At 43.0% G+C, this 18772-nt stretch overlaps 1 protein-coding gene across 2 annotated transcripts in view; it reads left to right on the top strand.

Moving 5' to 3' along the window:
• The window catches only part of ryk (receptor like tyrosine kinase), a 367912-nt gene that overhangs the window by 74998 nt on the left and 274142 nt on the right, over positions 1 to 18772 (top strand). For both annotated transcript variants that reach the window (XM_080184943.1, XM_080184936.1), the window contains exon 3: positions 17765 to 17864. In XM_080184943.1, coding sequence (XP_080041069.1) covers positions 17765 to 17864 — 100 coding nt within the window. The remainder of the gene's footprint in view (positions 1 to 17764; positions 17865 to 18772) is intronic.

Here is an 18772-nt window from a genome sequence, read left to right as displayed (position 1 = left end):
ATGGAGGGTTATAGTAGGGGGTATTAAATAGGGTCAGAGCCTCGGGAGACACCGGAAATGCAGACTTATACGTTAACGTTTTTGTCTCTTTATTCCGCAGGTGGTGGTCCACCTTGTTGTCAAACAAGGGGCATGCACACAGTGGGTCGTGCGTGGGCTGCTCTTGGAGGTTCCGGGAGTGGCCTAGTACTTCGTGTCGGTGTGTGTGCTTGATCCTGGACCGGTAAACGGGCACCGCAACAGCTCAGTGACTAGCACTGCTAGCTGTGCAGATACATGGATTTGGGCCTGTGTCTGTGGGAGTTTGCGCATTCTCCCTGTGGTTGCGTGGGTTTCCTCCGGGTGCTCCGGTTTCCTCCCACACCCCAAAGATGTGCTCTTAGGCTGATTGGTATACCAAATTGACACTATTCTCCCCTGAATCTGGCTAAGTTAGGGGTTCCACTCGCAGACACACAGGGCAGGGTAGGTGTAGGAGGATGCGGCGGCGCGGGCTCGTTGTGCCGAAGGGCCTGTTTCCCGTGCTGGGTTGTTCTTTGTTCTTTGTTCCGTTTTTAGTCTCGTTTTGATACAAAATCCATTCTATCATTTCCTGGAGGTTGAGAGAAATAAGGAACAGAGGAATCCCTTCTTTAGCATGTGGTGGTATGTGTGAGCAGACCCAACACCTATTTACATTAAACTTTACAGCATACTCATAAGAAATGTACAAAAAGGTGTTAGAGTGAAATCGTCCATTAGTCAGTCCATCTTTCAAACTCCTCTTCTGTACAGATTTGGAGGGTGGGAAAAGGGCCAGGAGGCCAAGAGTTAGGAAACACGCCTTCATGATGAATCACTTAGCTGTGGGAGTCCACCGCTTGCAATCAACGATTCTGTCCTTTAACTGCCACCGGAGTTTGGAGAAGCACTTGAAACGGTTCTTTCCACCTTGATCCAAGTTTGGGGCAATCCCAATCTCGAATCAGCACGAAGTCTCCTATCTGCGGTCCAAAGAAGTAGTCCTGTGGGTCAGAATCTTGATCCAGTGTCCATGGAGTTGATCCAAAAGCGCACTGTACCTGTGAATGAAGAAACTTTAAAGACAATGTTAGCTGTCGGAAGTACTTCTACATTTTATCACCCATAATGTGTAAATCTATCAGGGTGGTTGGGCTTATATTTGCATCCCAGGGTGCCCTACTGGGTTGGCCTTAAATTATTTCTGCTGCCGAAAGTCCAGTAGTAGAGTGGAGCATTATTCTCATGTGGTATAGAACTAGGGGCAAAACCTTTAACCAGTTAAGGCCGGTTTCAGATGTCAGCTTAGTCAATTTAGCTTTAAGAGTTCCGTTAGCTCTTTTCACTATTCCTGCTGCCTGGGGATGGGAGGCACAGTGGAATTGCTGTTGGATGTGTAACACATCACACAATTCCTTATTGACTTATCCTACAAAGTGGGAGCCATTATCTGAACATTATCTGCACCCCAAACCTTGGTATTACTTCAGTTAGTAACAATTATTTACTGTGTGCAGTTTACTGTTTACAATTTACTGTGCGCAGTTCTGGTCACCTCACTACAGGAAGGATGTGGAAGCTATTGAGAGACTGCAGAGGAGATTTACAAGGATGTTGCCTGGATTGGGAGGCATGCCTTATAAGGATAGGTTGGGGGAGCTAGGGCTCTTCTCCCTGGAGAGGAGGGTTGAGAGGCAATCTGATAGAGGTTTATAAGATGTTGAGAGGAATAGATAGGGTGGATTCTTGGAGGCTATTTCCCAGGGCTGAAATGGTCACTATGAGAGGACACAGGTTTAAGGTGCTGGGAAGCAAGTACAGAGGAGATGTTAGGGGTAGGTTTTTCACTCAGAGGGTGGTGAGTGAGTGGAATCGGCTGCCGTCAGTGGTGGTAGAGGCGAACTCGCTGGGGTCTTTTAAAAGACTTCTGAATGAGTATGTGGGATCTAATGGGATTGGGAGTTGCAGATAGTTCAGTGGCTTGGTAGGTATAGATGAGATCGGCACAACTTGTGGGCCGAAGGACCTGTTTGTGCTGTAGTGTTCTATCTTCTATGTTCTAATTTTACTACAGTCGAGGCCTTCTTGTTTGTCTTTGGAAAAGCCTCTATCCATCTACTAAATACATCAACAATCACAAGACAATATTTATAGCAATGTACATGCGGCAATTCAATAAAATCTAGCTAAATACATTCAAATGGTCCACCTGACAAGGGTATTCTTTCTAGTGAGCATCTCATCCCTTGACCAACATTGTTTTGCTGGCATGTCAAACATGATGCTATAGGAGACTGGGCTGTCTCAGCTAACCGGGGGATGCCACCAGGTATGAAGCATAATAACACTCATTCCCTCCTTGCCAAGGTGGGTATCAGAATGAAGACAATCAATGAGCAAAGGCAACAAAGCATCAGGTATACATACCTGGCTGATTGGAGTAACCCAAAGGCCTGATGACGCAGAATGTGAACATCCATGCGCCTTCCAAATGTCCTTTTCAGAGGCAGGGGCGTCCCCCTGCAAGCGCTGGATAGTGACAGTATCTGGCATGTCCGTCGTGTTTGAGGAAGGCGAGCGATTTATCGCCTGCTTGCTCATAAAGGCCATAATAAAAGTTTGATCTGTGGCAGCCTGATCAGCCCTGAGTAACTTCAGAGTCATCGGTGGCATGGGCAGCGCATTTGATAATTGCCAATTGTTTAGGGAGGAGAATGATTGCCTGGAAAAGGTTTTGGACATACAAGAATTCAGGATGGGCGTGCCCGAGGACATTAAAAACCCACACTGAGACCATAGTTAGAACCATAGAAAAACTACAGCACAAACAGGCCCTTTGGCCCACAAGTTGCTTTGATCTTATCTCTACCTACTAGGTTTACCTATAACCCTCAATCCTATTAAGTCCCATGTACTCATCCAGAAGTCTCTTAAAAGACCCTAATGAATTTGCCTCCACCACCACCGACGGCAGCTGATTCCACTCACCCACCACCTTCTGAGTGAAAAACCTACCCCTGACATCTCCTCTGTACCTACTCCCCAGCACCTCAAACCTGTGTCCTTTTGTGGCAGCCATTTCAACCCTGGGGAAGAGCCTCTCAGAGTCTACCTGATCAATACCTCTCATTGTCTTACACACCTCTATCAGGTTCCCTCTCATCCTTCGTCTCTCTGAGGAGAAAAGATTGAGCTCTGTCAACCTATCCTCATACGGCATGTCACCCAGTCCAGGTAACATCCTTTTAAATCTCCTCTGCGCCCTTTCAGTGGCTTCCACATCCTTCCTGTAATGAGGCGACCAGAACTGAGCACAGTGCTCCAAGTGGGGTCTGACCAGGGTCTTATACAGCTGCAGCATTATCTCCCGACTCCTAATCTCAGTTCCTCAATTGATGAAGGCCAGTACACCATACGCCTTCTTAACCACATCCTCTACCTGCGAAGCCGATTTGAGAGTCCTATGAACCCGGACCCCAAGATCCTTCTGATCTTCCACACTGCCAAGAGTCTTACCCTTAATACTATATTCCTTCATCCCATTTGACCTGCCAAAATGGACCACTACACATTTATCTGGGTTGAAGTCCATCTGCCACTTCTCCGCCTAGTCTTGCATCCTATCTATGTCACGCTGCAACTTCTGACATCCCTCCAAACTATCCACAACACCACCAACCTTCGTGTCATCGGCAAACTTACCAACCCATCCCTCCACTTCCTCATCCTGGTCATATATAAAAATGACAAACAGCAAGGATCCCAGAACAGATCTCTGGGCACTCCAGTGGTGACCGACATCCATGCAGAAAAATACCCAACTACAACCACTCTCTGCCTTCTGTGGGCAAGCCAGTTCAGGATCCATTTGGCCAAAGTCATGTGGGGGTTCTAAGAACTTACCTGGAGGGGCGCTCAAAAATGGGGCTGGGTTGATAGTGGAGCAGAAGGAGAGCATCAAGAGGGGATTGTTAAGAAGTGCTACTTCGTAGCGGCTTAAATATGCCTCGGTAAGGTGTTGAGTCTGGTGGGAGGTGGGGAGGGCTTCAGTAGCATGTAAGGTATAGCCAGTAAGGGAGAGTAATGTTGGAGGCAGCAGTGACTGAAAAGTAAATTGCAGGGAAAATCTGAGAACAAGGGGGTAGTCCCAGAGCTACAGGTCCAGGCAGGTAGAGTAGTAGGCAACTGGTTGTTTGCGATCACCATGAGTCTGTGTCGGGACCCCAGTAGCACATTCAAAGAACAAACAAAGAACAACACAGCACAGGAAACAGGCCCTTCGGCCCAACAAGCCCATGCCACCATTTTAACATTGTGAGTGCCCTCTTCTACCTATGACCTTTGTCTACGCCTATTGGACTCCACAATAAAGGAATTATAACCAGATTGAGGATCGCCTAATTTAAGGACAATTTGTTAACACCAGTCAGCCTAAGAGCACGTCTTTGGGGTGTGGGAGGAAACCGGAGCACCCGGAGAAAACCCACGCAAGCACGAGCAGAATGTGCAAACTCCCACAGACACCGGCCCAAATCCATGTATCTGCACAGCAAACAGTGATAGTCACTGAGCTGTCATGTTGCCCGTCAGTTGGTCCAGTTGAAGCGTACACTAACGACGTGAATCAGTAGGCAACTCTCGAAGCAACATCCAAGAGCAGCCCTCGCACGACCCACTGCGTGTGTGCCCCTTGTTGGACAACAAGACGGACCGAATTCATCCAAAACGTTAACATGTAGCTGGAAAGACCTGCCATATAAAGGTCTTCCCAAAGCCGGGGCTGCAGCAAAGCCTGCTTCAAATCTGAAAAAGCCTATCCGTCTGTATCTCCTCCCTCTATCTCCTGACTAGCCTTTCCTCACTTTATCAGATCCTGTAAGGGCGTTACCACTTGGGCATAATCTTCCAAAAACCTCCTACAATAGCTAAAAAGTCTTCAATACTTGTTTTACCCTTTTTCTGGTGAAAAGACTTTATGTCTTAAAATTTCTGCAAGTCTTATAACACAAAGATCCATCCCATCTGGGACAGAATGGTTTAATTCTTTGCTTGTTTCAGCAGAGGGGCAGGCGGTGGGGGGTGGGAGGGTAAGTTCACTTAGATGGACATCATCACTTCAAACACTCCGGAATAATTCTTTCCATTTATCTTTTCATTGTCAGTTCTATCAAGAATACATTTTCAAATTTAACAAAAAGTATGATCCAGATAATCCAAAATAAGATTTATTTTTATCACTTTTAAGTATCTCTACTAAATTAAGGCTTTTACACTTTCTTATAATCTCTCCAATTTAAGCTCAAAATTTGCATGATTAATTATTTCTACAGTTCTGCCTTTGTAACCAACATAGGCAGATACAAAATCAAATCTACTGTGTGCTGAAATGGTTAACTCTCCTCAGATGTAATGTAGTGCCACCTTTCCCACATGGCAAACTCAAATCTCTATCCGATTTCTATTCTTGAAAATTATCATGGCCACCAAGACTAAGGAATCCTGACCCTGCCTCAACTGCACTATCATAAAATCTCAACTGGGGGTAAATAATTTATTAATCTCGCACACAGGGAAACAATTCACTTTGATCGGCTATACCCTATTACACCACATGATGCTCTCGATCGCACAATTACATTGCCTCTCTCTCTGTCTGTGTCTGTGTCAGTGCCTACTTGTTTCATTTAACCTCTTTGGTCTATGACGCTTCAGACCAACCAATTTAACCTGACTGGAGTCCCTTCTGTCTTTGCAGCAGCAATGGCGCTCGCGTCTGTTGTATTCATCAGGGCAGTGACCTTAGATTTCTGGTGGTTATTTACAGCCTTTGCTCAACTTTCCAAACTATCATTGTTGTTAAAAGGTACCAGCCCTATCTTTAGTATCGCCTGGTGCGCAGGACTCAATCTGTCACGATATAATTGGAGGAAGGCTGGGGTCGGAGTTGGCACAGTAGAGGTCTCTCTGAGCAGGGGCAGTGGTCTGAGGAGCATAGGGTGGTAGAAGTGGGGGCAAATCTGGCTGTTGAGTCTTAATATCTTGGGGTGGGAGTTGAGACTGAGGTTGAGGCTGAGGCTGGGGTCGGGGTGGAGTTAGTGGTGGCAGAGATGGATATAATGATTGGGGTGGAGATTCTAGTGGGGCACTGGGTCGATTCTGCCAATCCTCCTCCTCCTGTTCATCTGTGTCATTATTTTGGAATGTCATCGGCAGACCAGGTATGTCAGGAGATACCTCTGATTTTTTTCTCTTTCATCAATTCAGTTTGCCACTCTAATCCCGGTTCTCTGTTTTGTCTTTCCCTTTCCAGCCTTTTTTGTTTAACCCTTTCCCTTTCATTCGTTTCACGATCCTCACACTGCAACTTCAAAACCTCCCAATTTTTGGGTTTCCCCTCCCGTCATTATCACAGGCACTAATTCCTCTTCTAAGTGCGTTATCTACCCAATTGGCCAACTTTGACTTCTCAGTTAACTCCTCAGCTCTTTTTTTCTAAGGTGACATTAAAATCTTCCATTTATTTAAAACAAAACACAAAAATACATTTGGCTTGGAGCCAAGTTAATTATTTGGTCTCAAAATCTATCAAATTAAAAACAAAAATAAAATTTACAACCTCCAATGCGTATAATTTTTTTAATTGCCAAATTAGGAATCAAAGATGGTGAAATCTCTACTAGTTAAAAAAACACAAGAAATAAAACACATTCCAATGTGATGATAAGATTTCTTCAAGACAAAGGAAAGAGCACATGGTTCCCTCCAAGGTTTAAACCCCTTCTTAATAAAATTTGAACCTAGGATTATTCAAAATTCAAATTGGTTATTTCAAATTTCAACTTAATCCAATCCAATTTCCAATTTTTATTTCAACTCTGTATCAAACCCACTGTTGTAAAATCACAATTAGGGGAAAAGCATTAAAACAAACAACAAAAACGTACATACAATCACTTTATTAAACACACACAGACACACATGGAAGCTTCCTTTATTCCACAGCACTTCCTATTTCATTCAAACTTAACATTTTAAACTGGGATGAAAAAAAACATTTAAAGGAAATACAGAAAATTGGTTAAGACAGCCGCCTTCATTCTTCTTTCTTCCAAACTAAACTCAAAAACAAAAGTAAATTCAAGAAAACTTGTACTTAAATCTTAACAGTTTTAACATTTCTTCAGCCCCTTTGAAGTTAAACCAAAGTGTAAAGGATTGCATTTATTGCCTGCAATAAATACTCCATAAGGATGAACAGGCTTTAATAACTCCAGCTCTCAATCTAATGCAACAACAACCACCTACATTCGACAAGCAACCACACAAACACACTGAAACGCAAAAACTACTCAAATTTTTAGGTCAACCGTAGATTTGCTCTAATCAATTTTCCATCTTGCCAATTAATTTATAATATTTCCCTAATAATTCCCACCCATTACTACAGCTCAGAGGACTCAAATGTCAAATTCTACCGACCTAGGGACCTGAACCCTGGCCACCGGGCGATTCAAATCTCCCGGATTTAATTTACCAAAACCCTGGGGACTTTACCCTCCAGGTACATGTGGGGGACTTGAACCCTCCACTTTCTTACTAAATAAACCTGGGGGCTCTGACCGCCTGGTGTAGGACTAGTTAGTGTTCGAGGACGTAAGTCGTCTCAGGGTTCCGTCAGCACAGAGTCTCAGGAGATGAGGGGTTGATTAAGTAATAGGTTCAGTGAGAGAGATCAAGGTATAATCTTACCTTGTGGGCCCATCCGTCTCACGTTATCGATATTCAGACGATCATTTATTCAATCTGCCTCAGAGTACAGCTGTATATCTTGGATCCCAGGTTTTGGCACCAAATTGCCAGGTTCGTTTTTCAGAGACCCTTAGGTACATGATGCAAGAACAAGACACTGATCTGTATAAGAAAACCCAGTTCTTTATTCTCAAGCAAGTACAAGCTCTCTGAGGACCCTTTTACTAAGTCACCACAGTGTCCTGAGCTTAGCCGAGCGATACTCCCTTGAACGGGGGGAAATCTCCCCCTTTGGTCGATGGTGTTGTGGATGGGATTGAAAGAGATAATGAAACCCCATCGCAATTGCACAGCTTGTGGCAAGCTTCCAAGTTAAGCTGAGTCTTCTGAAACCGAAGAAGCTGCAGAGAGCATGGAATGTGAAAGAACTTGGTTGGGTGATGGGCTAGAGGTTAAGTGCAAGTTATGGCATTTATGGGGATCACTTTGATTTTTTTAATAGAATCCCTGTAGTGCAGGAGGTGATCATTCGGTCCATGGAGTCTGCCATGTCTCAGTGTCTCTAACAGAAGTATCTTATCCAGGCCCGCACCCTGCCCTACCCTGGTAACCCAATGTGTTTACCCCACTATTCCCCCTAACCCAATGTGTTTACCCCACTATTCCCCCTAACCCACAATGTGGGGTTAGGGGGATTAGTGGGAATTTAGCATGGCCAAGCCACCTAACCTGCCCATTTTTGGACTGCGGGAGGAAACCGGGTTACCCAGAGGAAACCCATGCAAACTCCACAGTCACTCAAGGCTGGAATTGGAGCTGTGAGATTGCAGCACCAACTGTTGTACCAGCATGTCGCCCCATGGTTCTGGAACAATTCTTGTCATTTTGATTTAGAAGTGAGGCTGGGAATGTGGAAGAATATTCAGGAAGCTGCGTTTTGAGTCATAATGCACAGAAAGGTCATTCAGCCCATCCTTTCCACACCAGCTCTCTGTAGAGCAATCTAGTTAGTCTCATTTTCCCACTCCAACCCTGCAGCCTTGCATTTTTAGTACCCTCAAGTTCCCATTCCTTTTGAAATGCCTAATCATCTCCAAGCAGTGTGTTCCAGGTCATTAACACTCAGAATCATAGAATCTTACCGTGCAGGAGAGGCCTTTGGCCCATCATTGAGCCTGCACCGATGAGTGAGAAATCCCTGACTTACCTAATCCCATTTACCTGCACTTGGTCCATAGCCTTGAATGTTACGATGTGCCAGGTGCTTATCCAGGTACTTTTTAAAGGATGTCAGACAACCTGAGTGGCGCAGTGGTTAGCACTGCTGCCTCTCAATGCCTTGGATCTGGGTTTGATTCCTGGCTTGAGTCATTGTCTGTGTGGAGTTCACACGTTCTCCCTGTGTCTGTGTGGGTTTCCTCCGGGTGGTCTAGTTTCCTCCCACATCCAAGGATGTGTGGGTTAGGTTGATTGGCCATGCTAAACTGCACCTCAGTGTTCTGGGATGCGTCGATTAAAGGGATTAGTGAGGTAATTATATGGAGTTACAGGGATAGGCCCCAAGTGGGATTGTTGTCAGTGCGGACTCGATGAGTCGAATGGCCTCCTTCTGCACTGTAGGGTTTCTATGATTCTCTGAATTCTATGATTCTAACCTTTCTCCACCACAAATCCCCAGGCAGCGCATTCCAAACTGTTACCATCCTCTAGGTAAAAACGTTTTTCCTCACGTTTCCCCTGCCTGCCCCCAGACTCCCGCCCTTCACCTTAAGCATGTGCCCTCTGTGAATGACTCTTCAACTAAGGAGAACAACTGTCACTATCCACCTTGTCCAAGTCCCTCTCGCATCTTGTACACATTGATCAGCTCGCCCCTCAGTCTTTTCTGCTCCAACAAAAGCAATCCGAATCTATCTAACCTCTCTCCATAACTTAAATGTTCCATTCCAGGCAACATCATGGTGAATCTCTTCTGCAGCCCCTCCAGTGCTATCACATCCATTCTATCATGTGGCAACCAGAACTGCGCATAGTACCAAAGTTCTATACAACTCCATCATGTCCACTCTACTTTTGTAACTTATGCCTCGATTGTTCCATATGCCTTTTTCATCACCTCCCTAATATGCCATTCCGTCATCAGAGATCTATGGACGAGAAGGGATTGGTTTAGGTTAGTGGGTCATTGTTTTGTAACTGGTTGGCGCAACATTGTGGGCCGAAGGGCCTGTTCTGCGCTGTAATGTTCTATGTTCTATGTTCTAAACATACCAAGCTCCTGGTGTCGTGCCATTCATTGAATTTTTTTCTGAAATGACTGCTTCCAAAGTGTATCACCTCGCACTTCTTAGAGTTAAATTCCATCTGCCAGTTATCTATTTGACCATCCCGTCCATATCTTCCCGTAGCATGCAATCTCACTATTAACCACCCGGCAAATCTTTGTGTAAACCTATCAACAACATAGTCATTTATGCCAGTTATATAAATGATGAACAATATGGGACCCAGCGCAAATCTCTGTGGTATGCCATTAGACACTGGCTTCCAGTCACTAAAGCGGCCTTCTGTCAACACCCTCTGTCTCCTACAACTGAGTCAATTTTGAATCCACTTTATCTAATTACCCTGTATCCTATGTGAATTTAATAACTACTGCATAAAAATAATTCTTGCACTCTTCTACCCGGCTACTCTTGTCCAGAATCTTAAAGCTGTGACGCTCCAGTACGATTAGCCAATGGGAATGGGTTTCCCTTGTCTACCTTATCAAATCCTATCATAATCCTGTACACCACGATCAAATCTCCCCTCAATCTCATCTGCTCCAGTGAGAATGTCCCCAGCTAAAGTCCCCATCCCTGAAACCACTCTGGAAAATTTCCTGTGCAATCTCTCAAAGGACCCATCCTCACATCCTTCATAAAGTTTGGTGACCGAAACTAGATGCAGTACTCAAGTTGTAGCTTCATTAAGGTTCAGCATTTTTTCCCTGCTTCTATTCTCAGTAACTCTATTTATGAAGCCCAAGATCCCATATGCTTTACACATTAGTCTGTAAACATGTTCTGCTACCTTTAATGGTCTATGTGCATGAACCCCAGAGCCCTCTGTTCCTGTACACTCTTTAGAGTTGTGCCATTTAGGCTTATTGACTTTCCTTACTATTTCTGCCAAAATGCATCATTTAAATTCTCTCTATTAAATTCCTATTCTCTATGAAATTGCCTGACTATTTTGCTCTCTTATCTATGTCCTGTTGCACTGGATAGGTGTTAACCTCACTGTGGTCACACCTCTATGTTTGATATAATCGGTAAATGTTGGAATTTTACTCTCTTCGATATCCAAGTTATTACATACACATATATGAAGTAGTGGTCTTAGCCCTGACCCTTGGAGAAGACCACTAACCAGCATTCTCCAGTCTGAAAAACAAGCCATTTATTGTGATTCACTGTTTTTTTTGTCATTCGCTGTTTTTTTAATCCAAGCTGACAATAACCCTCCTCCATGAGCCCCAATTTTACAAGCCTAAAATACTAGTTGTGTAGTAGTGAAAATATACTGTCCTTGGGATGTGGGTGTCACTGGCACTTGTTGTCCATCCCAATTGGCTTTGAACTGAATGGCTATTAGGCCATTTCAGAAGACAGTTCAGAGACAATCGCATTATATGGGTCTGGAGTCAGGTGTTGGCCAGAATTGGTAAGGACAGCAGATTGCTTAGTGAACCAGATGGGCTTTTACAGCAATCAATGATAGTTTCATGGCCTCCGTTACTGAGATGTAGAGTGTTAATGATACTCCATTACTGAGACCAGCTTTCGTTTCCCGATTTAATTTATTGACGTTAATTTCCACCTCCAGCCATTGTGGGATTTGAACTTGAGTCCTTTGAGCATTAGCCAAGGCCTCTGGATTACAAGTGCAGTGACAGTCAGAGATCTACAGCTCAGAAAAAGGCCCTCCAGCCCATCTTGTCTGTGTCGGTCAAAGAGAAACTACCTGACTATTCCAATCCCATTTTCTAGCATTTGGCCCACATCCTTGTATGTGATGGCATCGCATGTGCATATCTCAGTACATTTAAATGTTATGAGGGTCTCTGCCTCCACCACCTTTTCAGGCAAGGAGCTCCAGACTCCCATCCTTTGGGTGAAGAGGTTTTTTTCCTCACATCCTCTCTTAATCTCCCACCCCTTACCTTATTATTCAACATCTGAACTAAACAGTTTCCTAACCTAACCATTCCGTTGTAACTGTGACATTGATATCGTCTTCATAATGTGAAAGCTATAACTTGCTCGCTGATTCTCAGTTTCAGTTCAATCAGGGCTACTTTGTTCTTTTCCTTGTCACAGCTATAATCCAACTATATGACTAAGGTAAATACATAAAGGGCAAAAGAGTAACAAGGAAGAGAGTAGGGCCTCTTAATGATCAACAAGGTAATCTACGTGCAGATCCACAAGAGATGGGTGAGATCCTAAATGAATATTTCTCATCAGTATTTACTGTCGAGAAAAGCATGAATTTAGGGAACTTGGGGAATTAAATATTGATGTCTTGAGGAGTGTACATATTACAGAGAAGGAGGTGCTGGAAGTCTTAAAGCGCATCAAGGTAGATAAATCCTCGGGACCTGATGATGTATATCCCAGGACATTGTGGGAGGTTAGGGAAAAAATTGCAGGTCTCCTAGCCAAGATATTTGAATCATCAATAGTTACGAGTGAGGTGCCTGAAGATTGGAGACTGGCAAATGGTGTGCCTTTGTTTAAAAAGGGCTGCAGTGAAAAGCCTGGGAACTTCAGGCCAGTGAGTGTCACATCTGTGATGAATTGTTGGAAGATATTTTGAGAGACAGGATCTGCAGACATTTAGAGATGCAAGGACTGATTAGGGACAGTCAGCATGGCTTTGAGTGGAAAATCATGTCTCACAAATTTGATTGAGTATTTTGAAGGGATAACCAAGAAGGTAGATGAGGACAGTGCAGTTTTAGCAAGGCCTTTGACAAGGTACTGCGTGGTAGGTTGTTGCATAAAGTTAAATCTCACAGGATCCAGGGTGAGGTATCTAAATGGATACAAAATTGGCTTCTTGACAGAATGTGGGTATGCCGGTGTTGGACTGGCGTAAACACAGTAAAAAGTCTGACAACACCAGGTTTTAGTCCAACTGATTTATTTGATAATAGACTCACAAGCTTTCGGGGTTAGCCCCTTCGTCAGGTGAATGGAGCGTTCTGGCCTCAGACAGAGCATATAAAGCACAGACAGTTTAGAGACTACTCAGTCAGACTCTCCATTCACCTGACGAAGGGGCTAACCCCGAAAGCTTGTGAGTCTATTATCAAATAAATCGGTTGGACTAAAACCTGGTGTTGTCAGACTTTTTACTGTGTTCTTGACAGAAGCCAGAGGGCGGTTGGAGAGAGTTGTTTTTCAGACTGGAGCCTGTGACCACCAGTGTGCCTCAGGGATGCTGGGCCCACTGTTTTTGTCATTTATATTAATGATTTGGATGAGAATATAGGGGGCATGGTTAGTAAGCTGGCAGATGACACCAAGATTGGTGGCATAGTGGACAGTGAGGAAGGTTATCTCCAATTGCAGCAGGATCTTGATCAAATGGGACAGTGGGCTGATGAATGGCAGATGGAGTTTAATTTAGACAAATGTGAGGTAATGCATTTTGATAGATTGAACTTGGACAGGACTTACTCAGTTAATGGTAGGGCGTTGGGGAGAGTTACAGAACAGAGAGATCTTGGGGTATGTGTTTATAGCTCCTTGAAAGTGGAGTCACAGGTGGACAAAGTGGTGAAGAAGGCATTAAGCATGCTTGGTTTCATCAGTCAGAACATTGAATACAGGAGTTGGGACGTCTTGTTGAAGTTGTACAAGACATTGGTTAGGCCACACTTGGAATATTGTGTGCAATTCTGGTCACCCCATTATAGAAAGGATATTATTAAACTAAAAAGAGTGCAGAAAAGATTTAGTAGGATGCTACCGGGACTTGATGGATTGAGTTATAAGGAGAAGCTGAATAGACTGGGACTTTTTTCTCTGGAGCGTAGGAGGCTGAAGGGTGAGCTCATAGAGGACTATAAAATAATGAGGGGCATAGACAAGGTAGATAGTCAGTACCCAAAAGCAGGGGAGTCTAAAACTAGAGGGCATAAGTTTAAGGTGAGAGGGGAGTGATACAAAACTGTCCAGAGGGGCAATTTTTTCACACACAGGGTGATGAGTGTCTGGAACAAGCTGCCAGAGGTAGTAGTAGAGGCGGATACAATTTTATCTTTTAAAAAGCATTTAGGCAATTACATGGATGCAGTGGTGTAGAGGGATATGGGCCAAATGTGGGCAATTGGGTTTAGGGGTTTAAAAAACTAAGGGAGGCATGGACAAGTTGGGCCGAAGTTTCTGATTCCATGGTATAAACCACTATGACTCTATGACCTGAATGCTAGGGGAAAAATAGTGGCAGATATACTCCAGATCAAGATGTTGCTTAACATGAGGCTCAATGTAGATTCATGGGAACATTCTGTAGTGGCTGGATACGTAGGAAGATGACCATGTTTGAGGTCAATCCTCCCTGAATTTTTTAGGCTGCACCTTCAGGCCCTCCCACTGTGAACTGCTTTGTTAATCTTAGTAACAACTTATATAGCACCTTTAACATAAAATGAAACATTCCAAGGTACTTCACAGAAGTATGACACCAAGTCACATAAGGAGATATTAGGTGAGATGATCAAAAACCTTGTGTTTTAAAGGAGAAAAATGAGGTAGAGAGCTGTAGGTGAGGTAATGCAGAGCTTGGGGCATGGGCAATTGAAGGCACGGCCGCCAATGATGGAAGAATTATACAAAAGCAAATTATTATGAATGCTGGAATCTGAAACAAAACTAAAATGCTGGAAAATTTCAGCAGGTCTGAGCATCTGTGGAGAGAGAATAGAGTTAACATTTCAAGTCTGGATGACCCTTTGTCAGAATTCCATTAGTATTCTGATGAAGGGTTCATCAGACTTGAAACATTAGTTCTATTTCCTTTCCACAGATACTGTCAGACTCGCTGAGATTTCCAGCATTTTCTGTTTTTGTTGTAGAACAATTATAATTGGGAGGCTCGAATTAAGAAGCGTAGATACCTCTTGAGGAGATTAGAAGGGCAAGGCTGTGGAGAGGTTTGCTAACCAGGGTGAGAATTTTAAAATCAAGATGTTGCTTGACTGGGAAATAATATAACTCATTGGGCACAGGTATGATGGGGAACAGGACCAGCTGAGAGTTAGGACATGGCACCAGAGTTGTGATTGAATTCAAGTTTATGAGAGTAGAATGTGGGAGAACAGTCAGGAGTGTATTGAATTAATTGAGTCTAGAAGTAATGAAAGCATGAATGAGCATTTGAGCAGTATTTGAGCTGGGATAGGGATGAAATTGAGCAATATTAGGGTGAACGAGGTGGTCTAAGAGATGGCATGAACACAAGATTGGAAGCTCATCTCTGGATCGAATGTGACACCGTGGTCGCAAACAGACTGACTTAATCTCAGACTGTTGCCAAGGAGAGGGACAAAATTAAAGTAGGAACTGATTACCCAATGTTAATGATAAGTCTCTTAGTTCTTAAATTAGGAGCCTGGTTGTATGCTAATGATTTAGTAACATGTAGTTAAGTTCATGACTTCTTTGATAATTAAGTGGCCTATGTCAGTATATAGCAACATTCAGAAAACATCCAAACTTGGAGTGCCAAATAACAAACAACATTTGTGCCACAAGTACCAGGCAATGACTGTCCCCAACAGGAAAAGGTACAACCACCATTGCTAAACTCTCACCATCAATATTCTAGGATCACCAATATCGAGAAATTTAACTCAATCAATAATATCAAGTGTAGATAAAAGGCTAGGTACTTTTGGCAATTCTCCTTCTGATCCCTCCATGTTTTTATCATTCACAAGGCTGAAGTGAAGCATGTGATGTAATACCAACCATGTCCCTGGATGGATACAGTCTCAACACAATCAAGAACTCTGATTGTTATCCCTTTGACTGAATTCAGTATCCACCTCTGCACTGACTACAGTGTGTAGTAGCTACAGGATCCATAGTAGCAACTCAGCAAGCTTACTTTGATTTAACCTCCTAGCCTCTGACCTCTGCTGCTAAGAAGGGGAGAAGCACTGACATCATGAAAACAGCATGCTTGTCATGAGTTCGAAAGCATGGAATTAATTACATAATGCCATTGAAGGAACACCATCTGCACAGGAGTATAGCAGTTCAGGGGGGGAAATCCCACTGCCACCTTTTCAGTGAACGTAGGAATCGGCAATAATTGCACCTATGCTAATTTCAACCACACCTTCCTTAAATGTGAACTCCATTTGTGGAGGGACTGGGTTCAGATGGGAAGAGTATGGGATGATCGTGGAGGAAGGTGTTGAAACTACAGATTCACAACAGTCCACGATACTAATATTTCTAGCAGTTATTCATCATTTGGAGGATTGTTGATTGGGCAGCATTTCTGTGCCTTGACTAATGAAGATTTAGCTGAGCAACTGCAATTGGTTTCTCAACTATTTATATTTAGCATTTCAATTTGGTTCTGTGGAAATTAATCAGAGTCAAAACTCTGAACTCTTTGGTTTCTGACAGGTACACATTTTTGCAGTTGGTTTACTTGATCTTGTGTCAGCACGAACTGTACTTCTGGAGAATCTGCCTTATCTCATTTAGTATGCTGATAGAACAATACTAAAACTTAATCCACAACTTTTTTCTGAAATTGCATCTTTCTTAATTTGCCTTCAATGTCTCGGTGAAAATGCTTCACCCATATTTTGATGATCTGGATATCAAGGGAATCCTTAACAGAAATGATGATTCAAGCATTCCTTGTGCTGGAGCATCTGGGATGCCTAATAATTATACCTGATGCAGGCTTTCTTCCATCAGCGCTTGTTTCTCAGTAGGATTATGCAAGACCTTGATTATTGTCAAATAGATTTGCCCTGTCCAAACAAAACTTCCACATGGGCTCCAAGTTGTGACACTTACATTGCCTATGTATCCTAAACCTGATGGCTGCAACTACATTAATATGATTCAGTTATAACATATGAATATTTATTTCTGAAACTGCTACAACTGAACCTTCTTGCATGAAACTCTTTGACCCACTGAAGGTTAAACACATCTTTAATATGCATACATTATTTCTATAATATTATGGAACATATGATTTTACATCATGTTATGTTGTACTTTATTTAAACTATCCTAAATATAAACAGTTATTCTGCAAATTATTGAGCGTAATATCAGTTTTGGATTTCAGCGATGCCTTGCTAATGAAGATGCACACAGGGAGAAGCCTTTTCCCTTGTATTCTATCAAGGCAGATATAAGATTGCCAGATTTTCAAGGGTTGTTAGTCTAATTCTCAGCACACTTTGAATTGTTCAGCAAATTCAGCCCATGTCTAACAATAGACATTATGATCTGAGTTTTGCAATCACTGGTTGGTTAACTACAGTCAGTAGCCTATTGCAAAGAGCTGAAGAAATATGCTGTTTTGTACGATTCACCGGTTGTTGGGATGTGCGACCTGCATACTTGGCATCCTACTGGCACTGAAATTCATTTACCACATTAACTCTGACTGTGTGGCAGTCAGAATGTCTTTTTGGCTTTGACAGTAGCATCCTGTTCGTGGAAAACACCACTAGTGTTGCTACGACATAGTAACAATGTGAAATGACTACCTCTATGTCAGTTTAAAAACAGACAAAATAAATTTCTGGAGAGTTTAAAAAGTTAAAATTACTTTCCCCTTTCAACCTTGTTCAGTTAAACTTAGTAGTTCAAATTAGGAATACGACTTGTGGAGAGTTTAATTGTGTGACTTTAATGATGTTAATTCATGATAACAAATAGCCAAATGATCATTTTCATGACTTTAACATTCCCCACAACAGGTTGAATATAAGTTGGGCTTTCAGGTGGACAATCCAGTAGCCATGGACATGCCTCGAGCTAATATCTCTGCACAAGGAGAAGTTCCACGTACAATATCAGGTAAGAAAATGAAAGATGTTGATCCATTTGCAGGAACAGGTAATTTCTGTGTTTTCCAATGTAACTTGATTCTACCAAGTGAAGTTTTAAGAAGTTAGGTAAAATTTGTACTGTTTACATCCAGTATTTCCAGGTGAGGTCATTTCAGCTACAAATTTGGATTGGAAATGGAAAATGGTCTGAATATGAGTGTGTATACGTATGAGTGTGTGTATGTGAATTTAAAGGGAGGGGAAAAATATTAAAGTCGAGATTAAAGGGACATAAATGTTAGGTACCTTGGAACAGTTCAAGGGTTCCAAACATATCAGTGATGGTGCGCATTAAACCACTGATTTGACTTGAAACCCATCTTGTTCACTTTCCCTTGGGGAAGGAAATCTTCCATTCTACCTGGCTTGCCCTACATAAAGACTTCAGACCCAAAGCAATGTGGTTGACTCAGATGTCCTCTGAAATAGACTGGCAAGCTCTACAGGTATGTCAAATAAGAGTAAAATCAGAGCAGCTGGCATCAATCTAGGCACCAGAAATGACAGGCACACCAAGTTCCCTTTATCCTGCAAAGTCCTCCACACTAATATCTGTGACAAAGTTGGAAGAACTGTCCCACAGGTTAATCAAGCAATAGCCTGACATTGTCATGCTCACTGAATCATACTTCGCAGTGTCCCAGACACCACCATTTCTGACGACTGGATCCTACTAGCAGAACTATCCAGAGAAAGAAGCACAGTGGTATCCAGTTGGAAGAGAATTGCTCTGGGGGTCCTCAACATTGTGGATCCCAGCAAGTCTCAGGTCAAACATGGACAAGGAGACATTTTGTTGAATACTTTCAACCACCCTCCCTTGGTATATCTCCACGTTGAACACCATTTGGAAGACTTACTCTGGGTAGGCATTAC

The sequence above is a fragment of the Carcharhinus amblyrhynchos genome, chromosome 3 (assembly GCF_965287045.1).
Source record: "Carcharhinus amblyrhynchos chromosome 3, sCarAmb.v2.hapA, whole genome shotgun sequence".
NCBI classification, from domain to species: domain Eukaryota; kingdom Metazoa; phylum Chordata; class Chondrichthyes; order Carcharhiniformes; family Carcharhinidae; genus Carcharhinus; species Carcharhinus amblyrhynchos.
This window is presented reverse-complemented; position numbering and strand designations above follow the sequence as displayed.